Consider the following 21,817-nt stretch of genomic DNA (forward strand, 5'->3'; position numbering starts at 1 on the left):
CTCGAATGAGATCCGACTTAATAAGATAAATAAAGAGTAAATTCGTCCGTTAATTTGCATATATTCCGGCGATGTTCCGACGATCTCATCGTGCAGCACTATGACACGATCAAGAAGAAGCGCTGGTTGAGCTTCCTCGGTCACTCCTGAAAATCGAAAACTAAACAAGTCTAGTATCACGAAAAATGGGAAAACAAGGAAAATGTTTTCACAAATTTCCCAGAGGAAAAGGAAAACCTTTTTTTCCACACAATCGGCCGTTGCTCGATTGGGCCCAAAACAGGCCCAATGGATAAATTAAACTCAGCCTCGCATGACATATATTTCTGCTTCAATACAAAATGGGCTTGAGGCAGTCTGATCCGAAGTCCCCAGAACCGAATTTGTTTTCCTCTTTTTTTCCTTTTCATAGAAAAATAATTATTAGTTTTCTTTAATGAAAATGAGGAAGCAAAGTTCGTTTCTTTTTCCCTTTTCCTATAATAGTATAGACAAGTGATGATCAAATTGTTAATTATTATATGATAAATCAAATGACTATACACGTTCGAGCGCTACAGTCACGAAAAGCGCACTAGTGAAACGAATTATTGTCATCAACCAGGGCGGATTAAATTGACGATAAATCTAATCTTGACAATCCCATTTTGGTACACATCTTGAAAGGAGCAAAAAATGGGAAAAGATTAAAAAGGCGAAGCCGTGAACTCGCGAGGATTCACTTCCCGCCCATCGGCAGTTTTGAGAGAGAGATCGACTCTCCCGCCATAATGCTTTCCACCGGCTACAGCCGGTGGCCTTGCGCATAAAAGCCTTGGCCTCACAGATCCTCCGAGCCGTACCCAAACCGGAGCCACCGGAATCAACTTTCTCCCTCTTCGCGCCTTCGCCTTTACGGGCTTCGTCTCTTCAACCTGACGGAGGAGAAAGTGAAAATTAGGGTTCCGAGCTCCCGATTGGCTTGAAGCTCAGAGTAGGTTGATTGCCGAGCAGAGTGGTGGTCTGCCTCCGCGGTGTTAGTTATGAGTGCCGTGAACATCACAAACGTCACCGTGCTGGACAACCCGGCGCCGTTCCTGACCCCGTTCCAGTTCGAGATCTCGTACGAGTGCCTGTCTCCGCTCAACGACGGTACCTTTTCAGTGCCCTGAGCTATTTTTGAGCAGTTATGTTGTTCAATGGAAGCTAGGTCTTTTCGCTAAGCGAGCAAGTGGCTGTGTTTGTTAATGGAGAAAAGGTGCGGAAGAGTATACAAATTGATTGTTCAAGAAAATACATCATGTTGAAGTCCGATGTAAAGAATTTCGAGATTTTGTGTATGAAGCGATTTCGATGTGAATCACTGTCGATTGTATGGTTTTGATGAGAAAAAATTATAATTTTTGAGAGGATATGCTTAATACCTGCTGGGCCTTTGATTTATCTGTGGAGGTTGAAGCATGAAGATTACATCTGTAGTGGTCCTGTTCTCGTTCATTAGCTTTGTTCTGTCACTAATTCCATGTTAATTGGCCTTTCATGAGAAAACCTCTGATGGGAAACGAGGAAATGGTGTTACAGCAGTTCAGGCTGTCGATCATGTTCATTTTATCTTGTTGTAGCATGAATATGCGGAAACCTACCGAATGCTGGCTTGATTTTCTTTTCTTCTGCAGTATCCTTTACATTTATTTTGTGCACATAATTCCCGTACCTGAGATTTACTGGTCAGGCTATGACTTTGTGCAAAGAGGTGAATTTTGAATATTTCCGATATTCAATTTTACCTCAGGAGTAATCTGGAATTGCAGCTTCTTCATGAATATTCCAAGATTTAGTGTTCCACCTTGTTTGGGATTTCGAGTGGAAGATTCTGATAGTTAATATGTTTGATTGTAACGTGCTTCAATTTTCATCAATACTCGTATCTATTCGTATCCAAGGAACCATTATCTGAACCCTGTTTGGGTTTCCTCTGTTTCAGATTTAGAATGGAAGCTTATCTATGTGGGATCTGCTGAGGATGAGACCTATGACCAACTATTAGAGAGTGTACTCGTCGGGCCTGTTAATGTTGGGAACTATCGCTTTGTACTGCAGGTGCTCATACTCTTTATCTGCTTACCCTCTCATTGATGTAAAATTTGCATTTATCACGATTTCATGTTCCTAAACAAGGTTCATTAATTTGCAGGCAGACCCACCGGATCCATCAAAGATCCGTGAAGAAGACATCATCGGTGTTACTGTACTTCTCTTAACTTGCTCTTACCTGGGGCAAGAATTTATACGTGTAGGCTACTACGTGAATAATGATTATGAAGACGAGCAGCTGAAAGAGGAACCTCCCCAGAAGGTGTTGATAGATAAAGTACAAAGGAACATCTTATCTGATAAGCCTCGGGTCACAAAGTTCCCAATCAATTTCCACCCTGAGAATGGTGAAAAAGGAGAAGAACTACAGGCGCCTCCACCAGATCAGCCTACTGAAATTGTTGGAGATGGTGAGCAACCAGCTGATTCAGGAACACTAATTTCCGGGCAGGAAGCTTAGGAACCGCAATACTCTTTGATCAGTCTTTCTGTATTTAATAGAGTGGTTTTAGTCTACAATGTAGGAGACGGTTTTGCAAGATATTGATCAAGAAAATTCATCACAGCAGCATGTTTTTGGCTGTCGAAGCAGTGCAATAACTAGGACGAATCAAGGCTTTTTATGTCTCCCATGGTTGGCTGCTTATCGTCTGTTTATTTGCAGTTTCGAGACATTTGGTACGAAGCAACAATGATTAACTGAAGTAGGTTTGCCTTAGATAATGAATTTATACCGAACTCTTTCTGTCCAATCTTTCGTGTCAATGATGTTTCCAGATTATTCGAGTCCTATACACTAAGCAAGTATACATAAGTTTATGTCACTAACATGATTATCTCTTGTGAAAGCAATATGTGCTCTCGAGTGATTACTGGCTGCTACTATGTACAGTTTCTATATCTTCTCGATCTCTTTGGTAGGCACAACATTTACTTAAATTCTGACTTTGGAATAATTCTATCTCGGTGGCTTCGCCATAAGAAGAGCAGTAACAACCAAGCTCTAGCTCGGCATAATATCAGAATCAATGGCTGTTTGATACGCGACATAATGAGGAAATTGCCTCTACTTATTTCAACATCATAGATAAACCGTTGATTACGGTCAAGTCAACGATGAGAGTTAATTCATTGACTATCCAGCTTGAAGAGACGAAAAACAATTCTACAATTTCACATAGAAAAAGAAAAAAAAATTGGAGTCTTAAAATGAGAGATAACATCAACTTTTACCCAAATTGCGAGCATAAAACAACTATGGCCGCTTGTTGTTTTTGAAGTTAAAATCATTTTGATTTTAAATTTAACTTTAACTCAACACACTACGTAACAAAAATACACATTTCCCAAGTGAAAAATTTTAACTTTAATTTTAACTCAACACACTACATAACAAAAACACGCGTTTCCCAAGTCAAATTTATAATTCCAACTCATTTGTCCTTTCCACAATCAAAATCAAAATTACTTTAACTATGAATCCAAACGCATCGCTAATGTTCCATTTCAATGGGCTTTAGTCATTTCAACAAGGTCTAGATCACGAATTACATGTTAATTTATTGGTAATAAATCAACAAGTACTAATTAATAATAGTATTAAAAGATGGGATGTTGAAGTTTGATTCGTGCTTTGGTCCCAAATCTAATTATTTACTAAATAATTGCTTGTAAGATAACTGCAGGAAGCAGCCATATCTCTAGTCACATTAATCAATAATCGTATTAAAAGATGGGATCTTGAAGTTTGATTCATGCTCTGGTCCCAACTCTAATTATTTACTAAATAATTGCTTGTAAGATAACTGCAGGAACCAGCCATATCTTTAGTCACATGACTTGGACGATCCAAATATAAGCATCACTTCCAAGACCAACGTCAGAGCGATTTCAACGAGAAGCGTTCGATGATTTACATTTCAATAAATAACACCTGAAATATACGAATAATTGTATAATGCCTACATGTACAATATTATATAATTGTTTTGCACAAAACAGGATAAATGGGGAAGTACCTTTCGTTTTCTTAAAAAATAAAATAAAATAAAAATTAGTATAAGATATGTTAAGGAAGGATATCACCGGGGTCGGCCCTATGGCTTGGCAAAAAAAGCAATTGCTTTAGGCCTTCAATTCTAAGCAATATATCCATCGTAGACTAAGGCTCCTAAAATTAATTTGCCTTGTTTAGTTTATGTCAGATTTACTTGTTTCCCCAATAGATTAAAGCCTCTAACATTAAATTGCCTAACTATAATAAATTTACCTTGTCAAACTAATTTCTAATAAATCTTATTTTCCTTATTTGTATTAATTAGCCTACTCTAACATAATTAATTTCATACACTCGCCCATATTTAAAATTAGAGATTTTACAGAGGTTGGCTAGTAAAAGCAACCACCAGAGTTATTTTTATTTCAATCATTAGATTTCAATAGGAAAGATCTCAATTGTACATGTATTTGAAATCTTTTTATTTGAAAATTCACCGCTCGTACTTGATTTTTTATACTTTTGACTATGCATTTCTCGACGAAGCTTAGTCATGTCCGTGAACGAGCCGAATCGGATTCAACACTAGACCGAACTAAATCAACTGATTAGATAAATTAAATAACAATTTTATACTTTTTAGGAAAAATAAAATAATTTAAGTCTATCGTCCTCCTTTTCGACTTTCTCCTCCCATAAACACAAAAAAAAAAATCTGAAAATTGCAAATCAAATCTAAGGCCTAAAATAAAAATTTCAACGTTCAATCGATTCCACCTGAGATCGCCTCGCCTCCAATGGCTTCAATCGATTCAAGCTGTCGCCGACCAGCGCCACTCCTCCCCCACAGCCACGCATCCCATCTCGGATCTTGAATTGTTACAATAGAACTTCCGACTGATCTTTCCTCAAGACTGATTAAAAACTTAGTAATAATTTGGCTTAGTTGACCGGAGTTGGACTCTATTAGTTTAGCCGAATGGGATTAAAGTTGCATTTGAATGGCTAAGAGGCTAAATTGGTTGAGTTGACTTCAGATTGTCGGGGGGTTTAATCAGTTTGATTAATCAATTAGGAGGCTGAATTGAATTGGTGCCCGAACGGCTTTTGAGGGTTTTAGGGCTAGATTTTTAATTTTTAGGATTTAATTGAATAATGGATAGTTAATGGGAGGTGTTGTCGCGGGAAGGAGAGTCGCGGTCGGAGAAGGCTTGATGAGAAGGAATTAGAGAGCCGGAGATGGGAGGCGTGGCCGCGGGGAGGAGAGGTGCGGATCAACAACGGCTTGGATCGATTGAACGTTGAATCGATTGAAGGCGTCGGAGGCGATCCTAGACGTAATTAATTGACTATTGAATTTTCTATTTGATTTGCAATTTTGCAAGGCGTTCTATGTTTTTGGGAGCGGAAAGTTGAACAAGAGGACGAATTTGGAGCTAAATTATTATTTTTTTTTCATTTTTTTTAAAAGTATAAACTTATCGTTATTTATTAATGTATTGAACCGATGGATTGGGTGGTCTGGTTTAATGTCGAACCAGATTTGGCCCGTTTACAGGTGCGATTAGGCCTCCTCGAGAATATGTGTGGTAAAAAATATAGAAAGTCAAAGATTAATGGATAAATCTTTATATAAAATGAATTTGAACACTTGTACAGTCTGAATTTTACCTAATCCTATCTAACGGTTGAAAATAAAAGCAACCATGGTAGTTATATTTTGATCTAAACGTGATAGCATCACCCTATTTAAAATAGTTATTTTCATAAATTTTAGTTTTCTCACTATAAACCATTAACTTATTTCTTCCGTCAACTATCCACAAATTCAACAAAAATGCTAAATTCATATCAATATAAGTGTGATTTTTAAATTGGGAGAATTTTAATATTGTTTATTAGTGGGATTTCTAATTCTCTTTGTTCTGCAGGAATTTGTTTTATCCTTTATGATGTTCAATTAAACTAATTTTGTTTTCTAGTCATCAATTTGAGTAACTTGTCAAGTTTTCTCTTCATTTCTCCACTTGACTTTCATTTTTTGGTGATTTTTCTGATAATTTGTATTCTTAACCTTTTATTTGGTTACCGACAATCATTCGATAATTTGCAAGGTGGCAACTTTGTAAATCCCTCCTTCGGCTCCTGATGGAAGTTTAATCCTTTTTCTTATATATGGACGTTCACTGCGCGTTCTGTATACACCTGCAATTGAAACAACCAACAGAACAAGAAGAGAACCTGAAGGGCAGAGCAGAAGGTGAGATGGAAGCTGAGGAAACGGGTGAACAGTGCCGGGGGAAATGGGTGATAACCAAGGGAGTGTTCGTGGAGGAGCTGAAGAAGTCGAGCTCCATCGCGGCTCCAATGGTGGCGGTGTCGGTGGCGCAGTATACGCTGCAGGTGGTTTCGATGATAATGGTGGGCCACTTGGGACAGCTCCCCCTCTCCGGTGTCGCCATTGCCACCGCCGTCACCAATGTAACCGGCTTCAGCCTTCTCGTAAGCCATCTACTATGACTTTGAACCTCTTTTTAATTCAATCCGTCCTACACTCATTTGCTTCTCTCCTCACTTCCTGAGCAAACTACAAAAACATCGTTGCTGTTCCTGATGAGGTGAATGTGTATTATGCACGGTTCCTATATTTTCTGCATATTGAGATACAGCTTAGTTGTTCACAAGTACAAAATTGACCGACCGAATGTTTTCTTTGTTCTTCCTTTTCATTCCAGTCAGGATTATCAGGCGGATTGGAAACTCTATGCGGGCAGGCTTATGGAGCTCAACAGTACAAGAAGCTCGGAATCTACGCGCAAAGTGCGATCCTCTCGCTCAACCTTGTCTGCGTCCCGATCTCTATCTTCTGGCTCTTCATGGACAGGTTCCTCACCCTCATAGGCCAAGATCCTCAAATCTCACATGAAGCCCAAAAGTACTCAGTCTGCCTCATCCCGGCCCTGTTTGGTGCTGCAGTCCTCAAACCGACAGTTCGGTTCCTCCAGACACAGAGCCTTACGCAACCGATGCTCTTCAGCTCTGTCTCAGTTCTCTGTTTCCATGTTCCTCTGTGTTGGATTCTGGTGTATAAGTTCAAGCTTGGCATAGTCGGGGCAGCACTGGGTTGCGGTGTATCAACATGGTTGAATGTTCTGCTGCTCGGGTTGTACGTGATGTTATCCTCAGATTGTGAGAAGACACGGGTTCAATTGTCTAGGGATGCAGTTCTCAGGGTCCGGGAGTTCTTTCGATATGCTATCCCTTCTGCCGTGATGGTCTGGTATTAGTCTGTACTCTTCCATCAATAAAAACTTGAGGACTCGGAATACTATCATTTTCAGCATTGAAAACCGGTCGTTCTTTCACGTTCCTTTCTTATCCTCTCCATTTTATCGGTCATTGTCATTACTCGCAGTCTTAAGTGGTGGTCGTGCGAGCTGCTAACACTACTGTCTGGGCTGTTACCGAACCCGAAGCTGGAGACTTCAGTGCTTTCAATATGGTATAGGATGAACCATTGATGTTAATTACGTGCTATTATCAGTACAATTACTCAACTGAGAACTGACCACATAAGGCTCTCCGAACAGTCTTACGATCTCCACATTGCACTTTACCATTCCATATGGTTTCGGAGCTGCTGCAAGGTCCGCACTCTTCTATACTTCTCGTTTATTGAACTACTGCATTTGCACAGAGGACTGGATACACACCGTACACGAACCGATGAAAAACATTTTGAATTTTGACAGCACACGTGTTTCAAATGAACTCGGGGCCGGGAATCCTCAAGGAGCGAGAAGGGCAGTTTGGGCAACCATGTTTCTTGCAATCATGGAGGCTCTTCTGATAGGAACGACCCTCTTCTGCTGTCGATACGTGTTGGGATACACTTACAGCAGCGAAAAGGAAGTGGTGCATTATGTTGCAGTCATGACTCCTTTCCTTTGCCTCTCCATTGTCATGGACAGTTTGCAAGCAGTCCTCTCCGGTCAGCGAGCTCTCTTTCCATCTTTATGACAAATTCATTTGTTTTACTTCATTTTGATAGTTGGCATGTTGATGGCCCGTACGGCTTGATTAAATGACTTGGACCGGATTAGGTAACCGAGAGGAAACTTGAACCACTTGAAATCGATGTTAAATGATGCCAATTTTTCCAAAACAGTAAGCTCACAGGAAGGTCTCGAACATAATGCGATTTGAGCATTATTGACGCTTCCCTTACGTGAATCTTGATTGGCCAAGTTCAGACAGATGAAACAACCTGGATAAGCAGCAGACATACCAATTCATAAAGAATAGAGAACAAAAAAACCAGGACCTAAATTGTTTTTCAACAATTTACCTCAAACACTTTATTATTATTATTATTATTATTTTGGATAAGTAAAACACGATTTAACAATAGCGGATAAACACGATTTGATCGTTTGCTATTTCACCACACTGCCACATGGACTTGGCATATCTAGCATCAAAGGAAAGCCGGCATGAACCAGACACGATAACTCTAATTTCCAGCCCTTTTGATTCATGTATGGATTGTCCTTTAAAAAGCTATACGACCTTGACAGCATTCTGCTCAAAAAATGGAAGGCCAAACTCATCACAGGACTACTTTTCGTTGATGTTTGCATTACTTAACAGGGGTTGCCAGAGGAAGCGGGTGCAGCACATCGGAGCATATATCAATCTCGGGGCATTCTATCTGGTCGGACTTCCACTGGGACTAATGTTAGGTTTCGTTGCCCAATTACGGGCTAAGGGATTTTGGATTGGAATCGTGTCCGGAACTGCTGTGCAGTCTGCTCTTCTTGCCCTCATCACAGCTTTCACAGATTGGAGAAAACAGGTACCAAGAAAAGAAAGCGCTTCTACTTATATTCATACATACATCTGACATAGAAATGGTGATTTTTTTGGTTGATCAGGAAAACGTGATGTGATATTATGTAACTACAAAATTTGATTGATTTAGTAACATGCTATTCTAAGACATCAAACATGCATATCCATTTCATTCAATTCAGCGTGCCGAATTAACGCGACCTTAAGATGAGAGATTATATAATTTTGTAATTTTGCAGGCGAATAAGGCAAAGCACAGAATATTTCTCGGGAATTCCCCTCAAGAACAAGGTTAAATTGTAGCCATAGATTTTTATCTCATTATATTATTATTATTATTATTATTGAACCTTTTAATTGCTGTCATTGTGAACTACCTTTGCATATGTATATTTTCTAATACATCTGAGAAAATTAATGAAATAATCAACCTTTTACTCGTTCTTATTATTTCATCATCACATGGAACATAACAATTACAAAGAACAGAACATAAATAATTAGATTTTCTCAATAGATCTACAAAAGTAGCACTCCGACCACATTTAGTAAATACCAGTAACACACTACATACCCTTCTCCTTTATTAATTTCCACATCTGGCGGATCGATGTTGGAGCTGACCCTGTTATGGCATATATCAATCGATCATGGACATACGAACTCAGAGAGTAGCATAACTTAGGCGATCTATAACTGCCATAAGCTGATCGATCTTGCTTCAAACTCCTAGTAAGGCGGAGGAGGGCGTCTCCAAGGCGGAGGTGGGGGCCTGTAGGGATCGTAGTAGGGGGGTGGAGGGGGGCCGGGGGGTGGCGGATGAGGGTGGTGATGCGGGGGAGGAGGCGGCGGGTGGTGATGATGGTGGTGTGGGGGCGGTGGCGGATGAGGGTGGTGATGCGGGGGAGGAGGCGGCGGGGGCCCGTACAGGTACGGCGGGGGGCCGTGCGGCGGGGGGCCTGGCGGGGGCGGTGCATAGGGGTCGTGGGGTGGTGGAGGAGGTGGATGATGGTGGTGCCCGTGGAAAGCCATCTTGTTCCTTTGTTGGTAATTGTAGAGGGTATAATATATATAACCTTTTGAGGGATTGACAATGAGGATGAGATTTGGAGTTCACACATTGGGATGTTATTGTCAAAGACTGTTAGTTGGTGACACGAAACATGTTGGACCATTAGATGTCCCATAAATTGATCTCGTACCGCAGAACTACTGTAATATCTAAAGTTAATAAGAGCAAAGAAAAATTTTGAAGACTACATAAATCATAATATGATTGGCTTGATCTACTGAAATCAGACAAGTTTACGCGGATGTCAGAAAAAAGACAAAAGGTTTCCTTAGCAAAGAAGGGTCTAGTTTTGAGTCCACATATATATATATATATATATATATATATATAAAAGGAGAGAGAGATGTCAATGCTCCAAAGGAGACGTGAATGATTTGATGATGCTGTGGTCTTATTAAAATCAAACAAATTTTACTCTTTTATTAACATAAAAAAGAAGAAGAAAATCTTTAATGGTAGTTCCGACTAGATTAATATGGACTAAATGAGTTTTTGAATATGTAGATGCACACATAAAAATATCGAACAGATTTTGATCTATTTAATTATTTTATGTTTAGAAGAATCAATTCTTCGGATAATTCAAATTGTTTACCCAAAAAAGAAAAATAAATAAATTCCAAATCTAAATGAGGTTTCTGACATAGTATCTTCTGTGGATCTAGAATCTGAACCCATGTGAAGTGCTTCATTTTGGTTATGATATTGATGATCTTGATATTGATGGTCTCCCATTAAATTATTCTGCTAAGATTATGGATCTTCTGAGCTTAAGGAAGAAGAATTTCCCTAAGATTTATAAATCCTTCAATTAGGGAAGTTTGAACAATGGAACTATCCTAAACTTCTTTAAAAATTATTTCAATCTCTCATATATTATCTTTTTCCTTATTTCTACATACAAATTGTGATCAAATATCTCGCAGTCAAAGCCAAATCGATATCATAGTAGAATTAGTATGTGCCAATAATTTAATATATCATGATCTAATTGATAAAAAGAAAATGCGATCAAGTAATTCTTCTATCAAATAATATTCATTTATCGATTTGTGTTTCCCAACTTTTTTTTACAACCTTATGAAATAAAAAAAAATAGAGAGAATAAACTTTAAGGTACGGTAACCGCGAGAATATCCTATTATAAGCTGTCTCTATTTGTATTGATTCGATAACAGATTGCAATTACACAATAAAGATTGCAATCAAAGATCTCTCACTATAGACCACCCAACACAGGCATGATCTAATAGGAAATAAGTGGCAACTACAAATCATACTTATTCATGGTAAGATTGATCATAGGACACACAACTTCAAGTACGCTAGCTGGCTGGCCAGTACGCTAGAAGGGCGGCGGAGGGCGAGGGCGAGGGCCGGGCGGGCCTGGTGGAGGAGGGTGCCCAAAGGGTGGCCCTGGCGGAGGAGGACCGGGTGGTGGAGGCCCCGGTGGTGGCGGGTGGTGGAATGGTGGAGGAGGCGGCCCGGGAGGTCCTGGAGGTGGCGGTGCGAAAGGGTCGTATGGAGGCGGTGGACCAGGTGGTGGAGGCCCCGGTGGTGGCGGGTGGTGGAATGGTGGAGGAGGCGGCCCTGGAGGTGGTGGTGCGAAAGGGTCATATGGAGGCGGTGGACCGGGTGGCGGAGGACCAGGTGGCGGAGGATCCGGCGGAGGGGGATGGTGGTGGGGGTGATGAGGCATTGTTTGTATTGAACTGTGATGACAGAGAGGGTACTGAATGTGGAGAAGGAAGGGACCCTCTGGTCATATAAAGAGGGGATAGAAGTTTGTAGAAATCACGATAAGATTTTTGAGCAAGGATTGGAATGGTAGATGTAGATTGGAAGTTGAATAACTTTTCTTACAACCTAATAAATAACGAAATTTTCGCGTGTCATGACACCCTCCGATCGATGCAACCGACTTATAACGAAAATAAATACGCTATTGAAAGAGCATAAACTCTAACACGTAGATGGTTAAAAACGAAGATACAATCGAATTCGCCATTTCCTATGGGTCCATCTCCATTTTCTCAGTTCCTTCATAAGAGGGAAAAGAAAAACTAAAATTTATATAATTTTTGGAAGATGATTAATCATGCGAAAAAGATTCCTCCGAATGTGCCGAAGCAGGAGGTGCCAATTAATTGCCCATAATCTTGCTAAAATTTACACAACCTGCCATTGTGTCTGCTCGGAGGACTTTTCGCAGGATATAGCAACTGATGATATAAACTTTGGGGACCAAAAGGAAAAAAGTAAAACTTCAGGGTCCAAAAGAATTGAAACTTCCCGCGTACATTCTTATCCACCTAACGGCAACGTCTCCGAGGCGCTCCGCCCGCAGTCTCCCAGAAAGAGGAAAAGAAGCTGTCCCTCTCCCTTATTCTCTCTCAGGACTTTCCACAAACACCATGAGCTCTAAGTCCCGAGCTGGCAAAGCCCAGAACGAGCCGTTCTGGGCATTGAAGACGACGGCCGGGAGGCGGAGGAAGAATGGTAAGGAGCATTTCCCCATCGTCGAGTACCTCCGGGAGAAGCATCAGCAGCTCGCGGAGCTCGTGGCTGGACCTGGCGCCGGAGCCGGGGTGGGATGCGGCGCGGGATTCGGCCTCGGCATTGCCGGTGGGCTCGGGCTGGGCGAATGGCCTTGGGAAGACCAGCTGAAGGTAGTTTTCGGGGTCGGGATTGGGTGCGGGCTTGGCGTCGGGGTTGGGTATGGGATCGGGATCGGATACGGGTTAAGTGTTCAATCTCTGTCCAGCAAAAAACCGGTTTCCGACGTAGGGATATTAAACCTGTGAGTGGAATCGTAGTTTTCGGCGATTTTGATTTCATTTTCCGTTTTCTGTTATCCTATTTTCCCTTTTTTGTACTGTCTGAATTTTTGGCCACATTTTTTACTCCATTTCTTGCAATTATCATGTGCGGATTCGGTGATCTTTTATGGGCAACATTTCACTATGCGGGATGTAGCGCAATTGCCATATTACGGCACCGGTGAAACCGCTTTGTGGCAGCTAAACCGATGTTCGGGCGCAAATTAGACTGAGCCTACATTGTGATGTAACTGAAAAGAAAGTAGATAATAAATTTACCCGACGAAAACAAAGGAAGTCACGCAACAAATAATGGGAAAACACAAAAGATAACGGGTCTAATACAGTTATTGAAGCTCCTAGGGAAACAATTGTCAAGTCTGAAATGTAAATATTAACGATGTAAGGCGATCTGACTAATGGTTTCCGCCATGGGAAGGAAAGAATTGATTGTTACTATTGCCATTGTCGTGGAACTGCAGCCCTTGATCGGGAGATGCGAATGGAGGCGAATTCGTATTACCTTGCTGCATCATTGGGTATTGCAGCATCAGCGGCTGTTGCTGCGGAGGCATCATCATCATCATCATCGAAGATGTATTTCCGAGCATGCCCTGCCCCGAGCTGTCGAACATGGTGTTCTCTGGGACTTGGTGGGAGCCACGCATCTGGTCATACTTATCCATGGCATCCATCCCGCTGTGGTGGATCGAGAATGACGTAGACTGAGGGAAGCTCCTGTTATAAGCCGGGACAGTGAGCGGGTAGTTGTAGTAGTAGTTGTTGTTGGTGTTATGATTGTTTGCAAGGATGCTGCTGCTGTTGTTGGTGTTGGTTGAAGAGTCCCCGACCTGGGACCACATCATCGAGCTGTTCATCATCATGTTCGAGTCCATTAGTGGAGGCAAGTAAGGGATCATCAGCTGTTGGAACTCTAGAGGCTTTATCCCGTCCAAGGGCATGTAATCGTTAATATGTGAATGGACCGAAGTGTTGAACTTGAACTCATCCATCTGCATTGGGACCATACCCGATGCATTCATGACAGCGCTCTCCTTGGCTGCTAAGAGCCTCTTCTTTGCATTCTCAAGCTTCATCCCCAACATGGACAGAACAGTTTGGAGCTGATCCAGAGAGAGGCCATTGAGCGGCTCCTCAGAGTAAGGGTACTTGGCAGCCCAGTTAGCAGACCTGATCTTGGCTAGCTCGTTGTCTGCTTTCCGCTTCCGGCCCATGTAGAATTCAGTGAGGCCCATGGCACGTCTGTTGCGCCGATCCACACCCTCATTTAAGTATCGATCGATGACCTGCTTGACCCTCTCGGGATCCTGGGGCCAGATCGTGATCCCCCGGCCTGAGGAGTCATCCGGGTTGTAAATGATCATGCAAGTGTCGACTCCACAAAGGATCGAAAACTCCTCCGCCTTCTTCACCAGCCCCTTCTTCCGCTTCTCGAAGGTTGTCTTGCGCGACCTATCCTTGGTGATAAATTCAAGCGCTAATTTCCCGCGCCCCATCTTCAAACAAGATAATCTTTAAAAAAAAGGGAAAAAGAAAAAAGAAAAAAGAAAAAAGAGGGAGAGATTAAAGTGGGATGGGGATGAATGAACAATAATTACGCGAAATTCCATCCAAGAAAGTCAACAGATAGTAGATTGTTGACTCATAGAGCAGTAAAAACATGACCGCTATGCTGTGCTTTCGAAATCCAACAGCGTCATGATAAGGAAAAGAAAAACAGAGACCAAAAGAATATCGGACTACCGACTTCACGACATCTCGTGCTCATCCGTCTCATGCGACACATTAATTGTATCCACATCCATGTCCTCTCGCTTTCTAAGAAACGAACACGGGAGACAGCCAAACCGATTTGCTCTAAACAAGGCACTAACGTCTTTGCCGATTCAAAAAGGGTGAGAAAACAAAGGAAACGGATTAAAGAACAGAGGAGGAACATTAACTTTCGTTGATTAATATTAATAGCAAACAGATTAATTAAAAGAAACCCAATAAAGAAACTGGAAGTCTTCATTAACAGAACATAGAAATTCAATAATGGCAGAAGCAATTGCCGAACCTTATCGGGACTGTTTTCCCTTTTGGAGAGCGGAGAGTTAATGCAATGAACAGCCCCACTGAGGGCTTTACATCTAATTTTATATAAGGGGGTGAGACCCTCAATTCATCGTCAAGCAAAGATGAAGAGATTCCATCAAGATTTCTCAATTTTCTCGATGGGTGAATTTGGCAAGTGTATATTTACGTCATTATTACACAGAATCACTGGTAAGATTTATTTCTTGATTGATATGTCAAAATGATAGTCGAATTTTTATTCATTACCTTAATTGTTTCTTTTATTACGATATGAATCGATAGGAAATATCGAGGAGGAGGAAAATCAGTAATTAAATGCACGATCATGAATTCACCCAAAAAAATGCATGATTATGAGATTAGATAAATGATACTCTCATATTGGATAATTGTGTAATATAATCATCAAATTAATCGATATTTAGTCGTAAAAAATATTTGTTTGGATTTATGTTTTCGTAGACTTATGATGTCGCATGAACTTGACTCTTTCCGGTCATCAGCTTTCATTAATTTCGACCGAATAATCGAGAACGAGAATCGGACTAAGCAAATAGCCCAAGGCCAGAGTGTTTCTATATGGAGTGACCCGTCTCGTCATTGTGCAGCACACTGATCATCAATGTCAAAACTCGATCCTCGCATACCTGCTCGAAGCAGAAAGCGCTCAACATGACCTTCCTGGAGTATCCTATAATCACATGAAAAATGTATACATGTACACATATGTGCAAGATATAAGTTGATCATCTTCCGCCCGACTCCATTTCTTCCAAGGTCTGACTGGAAGTGCGCGATGTGGACAACCCGATGCATCCATTGCCAGTACCCTCATTTTCTTGGCTTTCGACTCCGTTTCGAGTTCTCTCCTCATTGTTGGGCGAGTCTCTCGCATTGGTTCGCAATCCCTCAGAATCTTGGGAGCAAGTGTGGGGAATCCGCCCTTCAAACAGATGAGCAGAGAAATCTCAGACTGAAATTCTAAATTGCAACTTATTCTCACTTGAAATACTCACGTGGTTGGTTACTTGTAAACCAAGTTATTTTTTTCCGGTGGAATAAAACAAGTCATTACCACTGAGAGAACTGTAATTTCATTTGTAATATTTAGTCTCTTTTTTGAACATCTCTAGACAAATTATCAGCCTGATTCCAGATGTTGCTTACAAGCATACCTTCAGGATGATATGGAGGGGGAAAAAACTGCATGTAGCAAAATGTGGCAACCGCAAGCCCTGCAGGGAAAAGATGAAAAATCCAACTGTCACTGAGCTGAAGATCTTTGGAAGTAACTACATTTTTATAATCTTACAGAAATGAGAATGGCGTTAAATGGACAGACCTAGGAGACCTCCTGCAAAGACGTCTTGCCAGTGATGCCAGTAATCGTCTACTCGGGAAATCCCGATGAGAGATGCAACGAGAAGTGGAAGGAACACAATGCATAATTTGGCAACATGGCCTCTGCGATCGAATGCTTCTATCTTACCGGCCAAGTAAAGCGATAAAAAGCCCAAACCCGCAAAGGACCCTGCGCAGAAATATATGTCCCTGAAAGTGTTATGTAAATAGTATCCTCTACACTTCATCAGGTTCAAAATCCCCCGTCTTTTCATTTAGCATGATGTTGCCATCCACATGTTTTCAAAAGGATGCTTCGACTATATCTTCTGGGTGGCTAAGGCAGAAAGAGCATGCGTGTTATTGAGTATATAGAAGGGACCGCTTACATGAAGTATGGCCGCTTGGGAAACTTCTATGCCCTTCGTCTACTACTTTATTTTCACCGTGACAGATGACATTCCCAAACTGATCATAAACCTGAGAAATAGGAAAACATGTTGTCAGTGAACATAATTTCATCAAACAATTTTGTTTTAGGAGAAGAGAGCAGGTACATACATCTTTCCCATCAGGAAAGCAACGCCAGAAGAAATCAGGTCGGGGCCGACCAACTGCATTCTTAACCGTATTAGTTATCACTGAAGTAACTAAAGCTGAGTATAAAAGCCCTGCAGGAATCAACTAAAATTATTAATAGTCTAGTTTCAAGGAAAAAAAGGACTCCTACTGATGATCATAACTTATGGTGCCAAAATGTAGTTTTACCTAGAACAGCATGATGAAGGTCACAGACATCTCTCTTTCGAAGATAAACAATTATGAATACACCGATAGGTAATCCAACTGCAATCATCTAATATTAAGCAAAAAAGAACCGTAATGTTAAAACTAAAGGATCTTTTGGACTTAAGTGTCAATCTGGGGGAATAATAGTATAATTATAGCTCAAAATTGTTCTATACCGGAACAGCCCAAAAGGGCACTGTGTTGTCCTTCAGTGGATACTTGAGATCTGTCATCATGTCTTTCCCAACATATCGATAAAACGGATGTATGAGATGGATAACGACCAGAGCAAGCCCAAGAAGCATGAGGATCAACCAGTCATATAAGTAGGTCTGTGCGACTTTGGCTCCATGGGACCGAATCAGGTGGGGCCCATTGTTACACTGGTTCTGCCTCATTTTGAGCTGCAAAGGTTTGGTGCATTTCAGAACATACAGTGAACTTCCCATGAACAAATGGGATAACTTGTCTAGCCAATGTAGAAGATTTAGCAACATAGCCAAATGAACAGAAAATGTACGTAGTTCTTTTATCTCAACTTTGCCGTGACTCATCGCTAACCTAAGAAACTTCCCAAGTTTCCCGAATCTTTGGAAGTGGAGGCTAGAGAGAGAGAGAGAGAGAGATTGTACCTCTGAGTTCGTGTATTCTACTAGGGGAGTCTTAGCAGATGAATCAGACTGATCTCTGGTTAATGAAGAATACCCCAATCTTGGGATTGACACATCCTGCAAAACTCAAGTTATTGAGGATAAGTGATTTTAAGTTGAAATTCTCCACTTCTAATTTCCGGAAGCTGAATCCCTTAATCGATCCTTTTCCTCCCTAATCAGTTCGAAGAATTGCCGGAAATGGAACTCAATCTTACCAGGCGGCAAACTATTAATGCAATTGCTGACCCTTTATTATCTAGAACCCTTTTGATGCCAATTCAGCCACGGGACATGGCTTTTTCAGCATTCTCAATGCATTATATTTGAATAACTACGGACTAAGCGAAATCTCTGTAGTTTTTCGAACTTCAGATCCTCTAAGCCCCTCAAGCATCAGATATCTTGGACTTCTTCGACTCTTATGAGATTTGTAAAAAAGGCAGAATCGAAAAACATAAAGCTCCCTCCTTCAACTCTCCCACATTCAATTTCTTCGAACAACTGAGGCATCATACCAAAGACAGAAGAAAGCCCATCACTGACCTGAAGAAAGAAGCCACTGAGGTTCCTCAGAAGAGCAAGAGATTCCCAATCCCTGTTGGACATTTTCAGAAATTAGACAGAGCAATGTCAAATGATATTCCAATTGCCGAAGTGCTTGAACATGCTAATTATTAATATAACCCCCACCCGAAACGGAAGGACTGCAAAAGGAAGCTTCCAATTTTGTCGGGGTCCGACAACTTGGGACGTGGGAAGGCCCCATCATATCATATCCACAGAAAATTCATAAGATAAAGAAACAAACGGTGAGGAAGCATTTTCATGAAGGGTTTGGAATGCATTGGGAGGTTCATTCAAATATTGCTCTGTTACCTGAAAGCATGGATTTTTCCATCGAAATGGAGGTGGAGGTGGAGGTGGGGACGGGGAAGGGTTTAAGGTACTCTGACGACAATGACAGATGTCACGTTTGCCTTATCTGTGTATGGTGACGTGGATTTTGCATGTTGACCGCCACCTTTTTGTTCTTCTTCCACCCCGACTTCACCATTAAATTTTTTTTTCGGTGGAATATTTTTATTTAGTTTTTCTTTCTATTAAAAATAAAATGTTACAAAATTGGCAAAATACTTACCGAAAAGAAATCCTATCCGGGATACCCACTTTTCACATTAAAAAAATGTTTTGCTTAGATAAAACAACATATAGCAATTTTTTGGGTGAAAAATAATATATTTAATATTTTATCTGTTATTTAATGTTTCGATATTTTCCCAATTCGATATAAGTTCATATTCAAAATAGTTATTTTATGAAAATTTAACGGCATTGAAAAGATTAGATTAAATAACAACACGCTTCAAAATCTGCATGTTGATATTGATACCGTTATCATCATTATTGGCGAAACGTAAGCAAGAAAAGTGCTCGCTCATGCTTTCATGTTGGTTAGCTTGTCCTATTAATAAAAGAAAGGTAAGCAATATTTTTTAATTTCATAACAATTAGCAAAAGAGACTTATTTTTTACATTTTACTTAAGTTTTTTTATTTTTTATTAAAAATTTAATAATTGTAAGCTCAATCTTTCACGTTTTCTTTCCGAAGAGGAGTAGCAGTTCAAAAAAAAAAAAAAAAAGGGTCGACCAGAGCACGACACACAACCTTTCTTTTTCCCTTATTAAACTTCTTTCCATCCTTCCTTCCTTCCTTCAGCTCCCATCCCAAAGCTTTTAGCTGAGCTTAGCTCTCCCTTCACCTGCAGATCCCACCGCCGCCGATGGAACCTCCGCTCCCGGTGGCGCCGCCAGCCGCCTCTTCCTCCCCCAAGCTCCGCCTAATGTGCAGCTACGGCGGCCACATCGCCCACCGCCCCCACACCAAGTCCCTCTTCTACTCCGGCGGCGACACCCGCATCATCTCCATCCCCGCTGCCGGCGCCGCCACTCTCTCCTCCTTCACCGCCGCCGTCTCCTCCGCGCTCTCCGTACCTGGCCCCTTCACCCTCAAGTACCAGCTCCCCGGCCACGACCTCGACTCCCTGATCTCCATCTCCTCCTCCGACGACCTCCTCATCCTGCTTGACGAGCTCCCCCGCCTCCCGCCCCCCTCCCGCATCAGGCTCTTCCTCTTCTCCCCGAAGCCAGCTCACCCCGAGTCCCGCCAAGCAGAGCTGACTAAGTCCGTGCTGTGCCACCCCAAAACCGAGACTTGGTTCATTGACGCGCTCAATAGCGCGAGGATGATGCAGAAGGCTGAGAACTGCGCGGCGGGTTTCGGCCAAAATGAGTGCTTGAGCGGCGGCGGGATGATTTCCGGGGCCGAGTCCATTGTGTTGGAGACGAACTCGTCATTCGGGTCAACATCTTCTTCGGTTTCCCTGACGAATTTGCCCTCCGGCAGGCCTCAGGACGAGGACAGTGGGACTAATTTTCCGGAAAATCAAGCTAGATTGCCAGTACCAGATCCAGCACCAAGGTGTCTTATGTGTTTTTTTATGTTTGGGCAAGTGCAGCCCTGTTGACTTTCATTGCTATGCTCATATTGTTGCCAACTTGCCGTTGACTGCAAAATGTTACTTCATAGCGAAACGGTTATCATGAGGACATGAACATATTAAGATTTCGAGATGGAGAGTTGATTTGTCCCAATGTGGTATAATGTAAAGTGCCAGCATTGGATGATTCGGGTTCGGATCCATTTGCAAGGTTTTCATCTTCCTGTAAATGTGCCTTGGATTTTTGTTGTTTGAGTCTATTAAGCAACTACTCTCAAGCTGATGGCTAAATGCTTTGGTTAGACCATCTAGTGCCCTGTCGAGTGTTTGGTGAGGTGACTGGATTATGAGGCCAAGTAGATTGAAATCGAGTTAGGGGGTGTAATTGAAACGTTCATACCTGGGACAGCTCTTGCTTGCTCTATTTCATTTTTTTACATTACTAAGTCGTGTGAAAGATGATTAATGGAAGCATGGTTCTATATGTTTATCGCACGAATGCTGTGTTTACAATGTTAAGGGGCTTTAGTGCCACGGCTTCTGTTAATTAATGGATTTACTGTTTTTTGCAGCGATAACTGGGGGATGAATGCTGTTCCTCACCCACACAGCGGGATATATCATGAACAAGTTGTTAAAGCCGCGGCCTTTGAGAACAGAGCTGCTCTGTCAACAGCTCTTGATCCCGAAAATAATACCGCCCCTTTCCCGTCTTTCGCTTCCTCCCACCAAACAGTCCCACTTTCAGGTTTTCCAGTACAGCCGTTTCCTCACCTTGTTCCCACAGGCACCATGTACTTGTCGCAACGGCAACACTCTGTTTGTCTACTTCCTGTCCCATCAACCCAACCTGTGTATCATCTGCAGCCTCCGCTCTATCATCCTCCAAACCCTCCGCATCCACTCTACGTCTTGCCCTCTAACCCGACCGTTACTCAACCTTACGGCTTGCCGGTCCAGTGCGGGCTAGCAGGACCCACTGGTCACCCGCATTCTGCAATTTCTCCGATGCCTTCTTCACAGGAGGTCACTGAATCTTCTAATCCTGGACCTCAGTGTACACAACAGCATGCTGGTCTTCATCAAGGGCAGCAAATAGTTCATCCTGTAGATTTCGATCAGCGGGAGTGTTCGAGCCCAAAGGATGAGTTCGATGATGATCCAGCTCGGCTCCAAATATACAAATCTCAGCCTCCGCTTCCAACTTTGCCCTCCCAATACCAAACAATGACGAAAGCTACGACTCTATTGTTGTCAGAAGCTTTAGCCCAGCTTCACACTGATGGGGTCAGGCAACCGATAAAACCTTCACAACCATAGTAAGGTATCCAAATAGAAAAAGCTAATGTTTCAATGTAATTGTTCCTGTTGTTTTGTTCTCTCAATTCGAAGGAAGTGAGGATGATGTTTCGTTCGTATTTTAATGTATCACCTCTCCCTGTTTAGGTGTTCGATTTTATTTAATGCAAAAAGCTTTGTGACTCTTGCCCAAACTCAGACCAGTGCACAACAGAGTTTGCCATCTCTAACTTTACTTGATTCCCCATTGTTTCATTCAATGGCGAAGGGAGAAATAAATGATGAACTCTTGTTTAGGAAAGTTAAAAAGCATCATGCACTTTGT

The 21,817-nt window shown here is 41.7% G+C and overlaps 6 protein-coding genes across 9 annotated transcripts; 4 read left to right on the top strand and 2 right to left on the bottom strand.

Annotated features, from left to right (window-relative positions):
• The first annotated feature begins 668 nt into the window (after positions 1 to 668).
• Positions 669 to 2,825, top strand: LOC116202475 (probable histone chaperone ASF1A). Its single transcript, XM_031534047.1, has 3 exons — positions 669 to 1,131; positions 1,964 to 2,079; positions 2,174 to 2,825. The coding sequence occupies exons 1-3, from the start codon at positions 1,023 to 1,025 to the stop codon at positions 2,531 to 2,533; spliced, it is 585 nt and encodes a 194-aa protein (XP_031389907.1). The 5' UTR covers positions 669 to 1,022; the 3' UTR covers positions 2,534 to 2,825.
• Positions 2,826 to 6,175: 3,350 nt separating this feature from the next.
• On the top strand, positions 6,176 to 9,697 carry LOC116204529 (protein DETOXIFICATION 14-like). Its single transcript, XM_031536662.1, is given in 8 exon segments — positions 6,176 to 6,571; positions 6,805 to 7,349; positions 7,485 to 7,571; positions 7,660 to 7,716; positions 7,822 to 8,060; positions 8,720 to 8,737; positions 8,740 to 8,924; positions 9,160 to 9,697. Coding segments are annotated over 8 exon segments (1,515 nt in total). The 5' UTR covers positions 6,176 to 6,244; the 3' UTR covers positions 9,217 to 9,697.
• A 2,534-nt stretch (positions 9,698 to 12,231) lies between these two features.
• On the top strand, positions 12,232 to 12,935 carry LOC116204531 (fibroin heavy chain). The gene has a single exon (XM_031536664.1). It carries the CDS (start codon positions 12,407 to 12,409, stop codon positions 12,794 to 12,796), a length of 390 nt encoding a protein of 129 aa, XP_031392524.1. The 5' UTR covers positions 12,232 to 12,406; the 3' UTR covers positions 12,797 to 12,935.
• A 195-nt stretch (positions 12,936 to 13,130) lies between these two features.
• Positions 13,131 to 14,469, bottom strand: LOC116204530 (MADS-box transcription factor PHERES 2-like). The gene has a single exon (XM_031536663.1). The coding sequence runs from the start codon at positions 14,326 to 14,328 to the stop codon at positions 13,228 to 13,230; it is 1,101 nt and encodes a 366-aa protein (XP_031392523.1). The 5' UTR covers positions 14,329 to 14,469; the 3' UTR covers positions 13,131 to 13,227.
• A 914-nt stretch (positions 14,470 to 15,383) lies between these two features.
• LOC116202768 (lipid phosphate phosphatase 2-like) lies at positions 15,384 to 18,569 on the bottom strand. Of its 4 annotated transcripts, XM_031534380.1 has the most exons (10): positions 18,385 to 18,569; positions 18,238 to 18,289; positions 17,674 to 17,769; positions 17,218 to 17,445; positions 17,021 to 17,108; positions 16,814 to 16,923; positions 16,642 to 16,732; positions 16,254 to 16,442; positions 16,079 to 16,146; positions 15,384 to 15,854 (listed from the first exon to the last, which is right to left on the bottom strand). In XM_031534380.1, the coding sequence occupies exons 4-10, from the start codon at positions 17,437 to 17,439 to the stop codon at positions 15,609 to 15,611; spliced, it is 1,014 nt and encodes a 337-aa protein (XP_031390240.1). In that variant the 5' UTR covers positions 17,440 to 17,445; positions 17,674 to 17,769; positions 18,238 to 18,289; positions 18,385 to 18,569; the 3' UTR covers positions 15,384 to 15,608. The 4 variants fall into 4 exon arrangements, with proteins under 4 accessions (XP_031390240.1, XP_031390239.1, XP_031390237.1 ...); XM_031534379.1 differs by lacking the exon at positions 18,385 to 18,569 and having other exon boundaries at positions 16,814 to 16,866; positions 18,238 to 18,376; XM_031534377.1 differs by lacking the exon at positions 18,385 to 18,569 and having other exon boundaries at positions 18,238 to 18,376.
• An 808-nt stretch (positions 18,570 to 19,377) lies between these two features.
• LOC116205287 lies at positions 19,378 to 21,793 on the top strand. Its single transcript, XM_031537843.1, has 2 exons — positions 19,378 to 20,174; positions 20,766 to 21,793. Exons 1-2 carry the CDS (start codon positions 19,477 to 19,479, stop codon positions 21,511 to 21,513), a joined length of 1,446 nt encoding a protein of 481 aa, XP_031393703.1. The 5' UTR covers positions 19,378 to 19,476; the 3' UTR covers positions 21,514 to 21,793.
• The last annotated feature ends 24 nt before the right edge of the window (positions 21,794 to 21,817 follow it).

This window comes from Punica granatum, chromosome 4 (genome assembly GCF_007655135.1).
Source record: "Punica granatum isolate Tunisia-2019 chromosome 4, ASM765513v2, whole genome shotgun sequence".
Lineage (NCBI taxonomy): Eukaryota > Viridiplantae > Streptophyta > Magnoliopsida > Myrtales > Lythraceae > Punica > Punica granatum.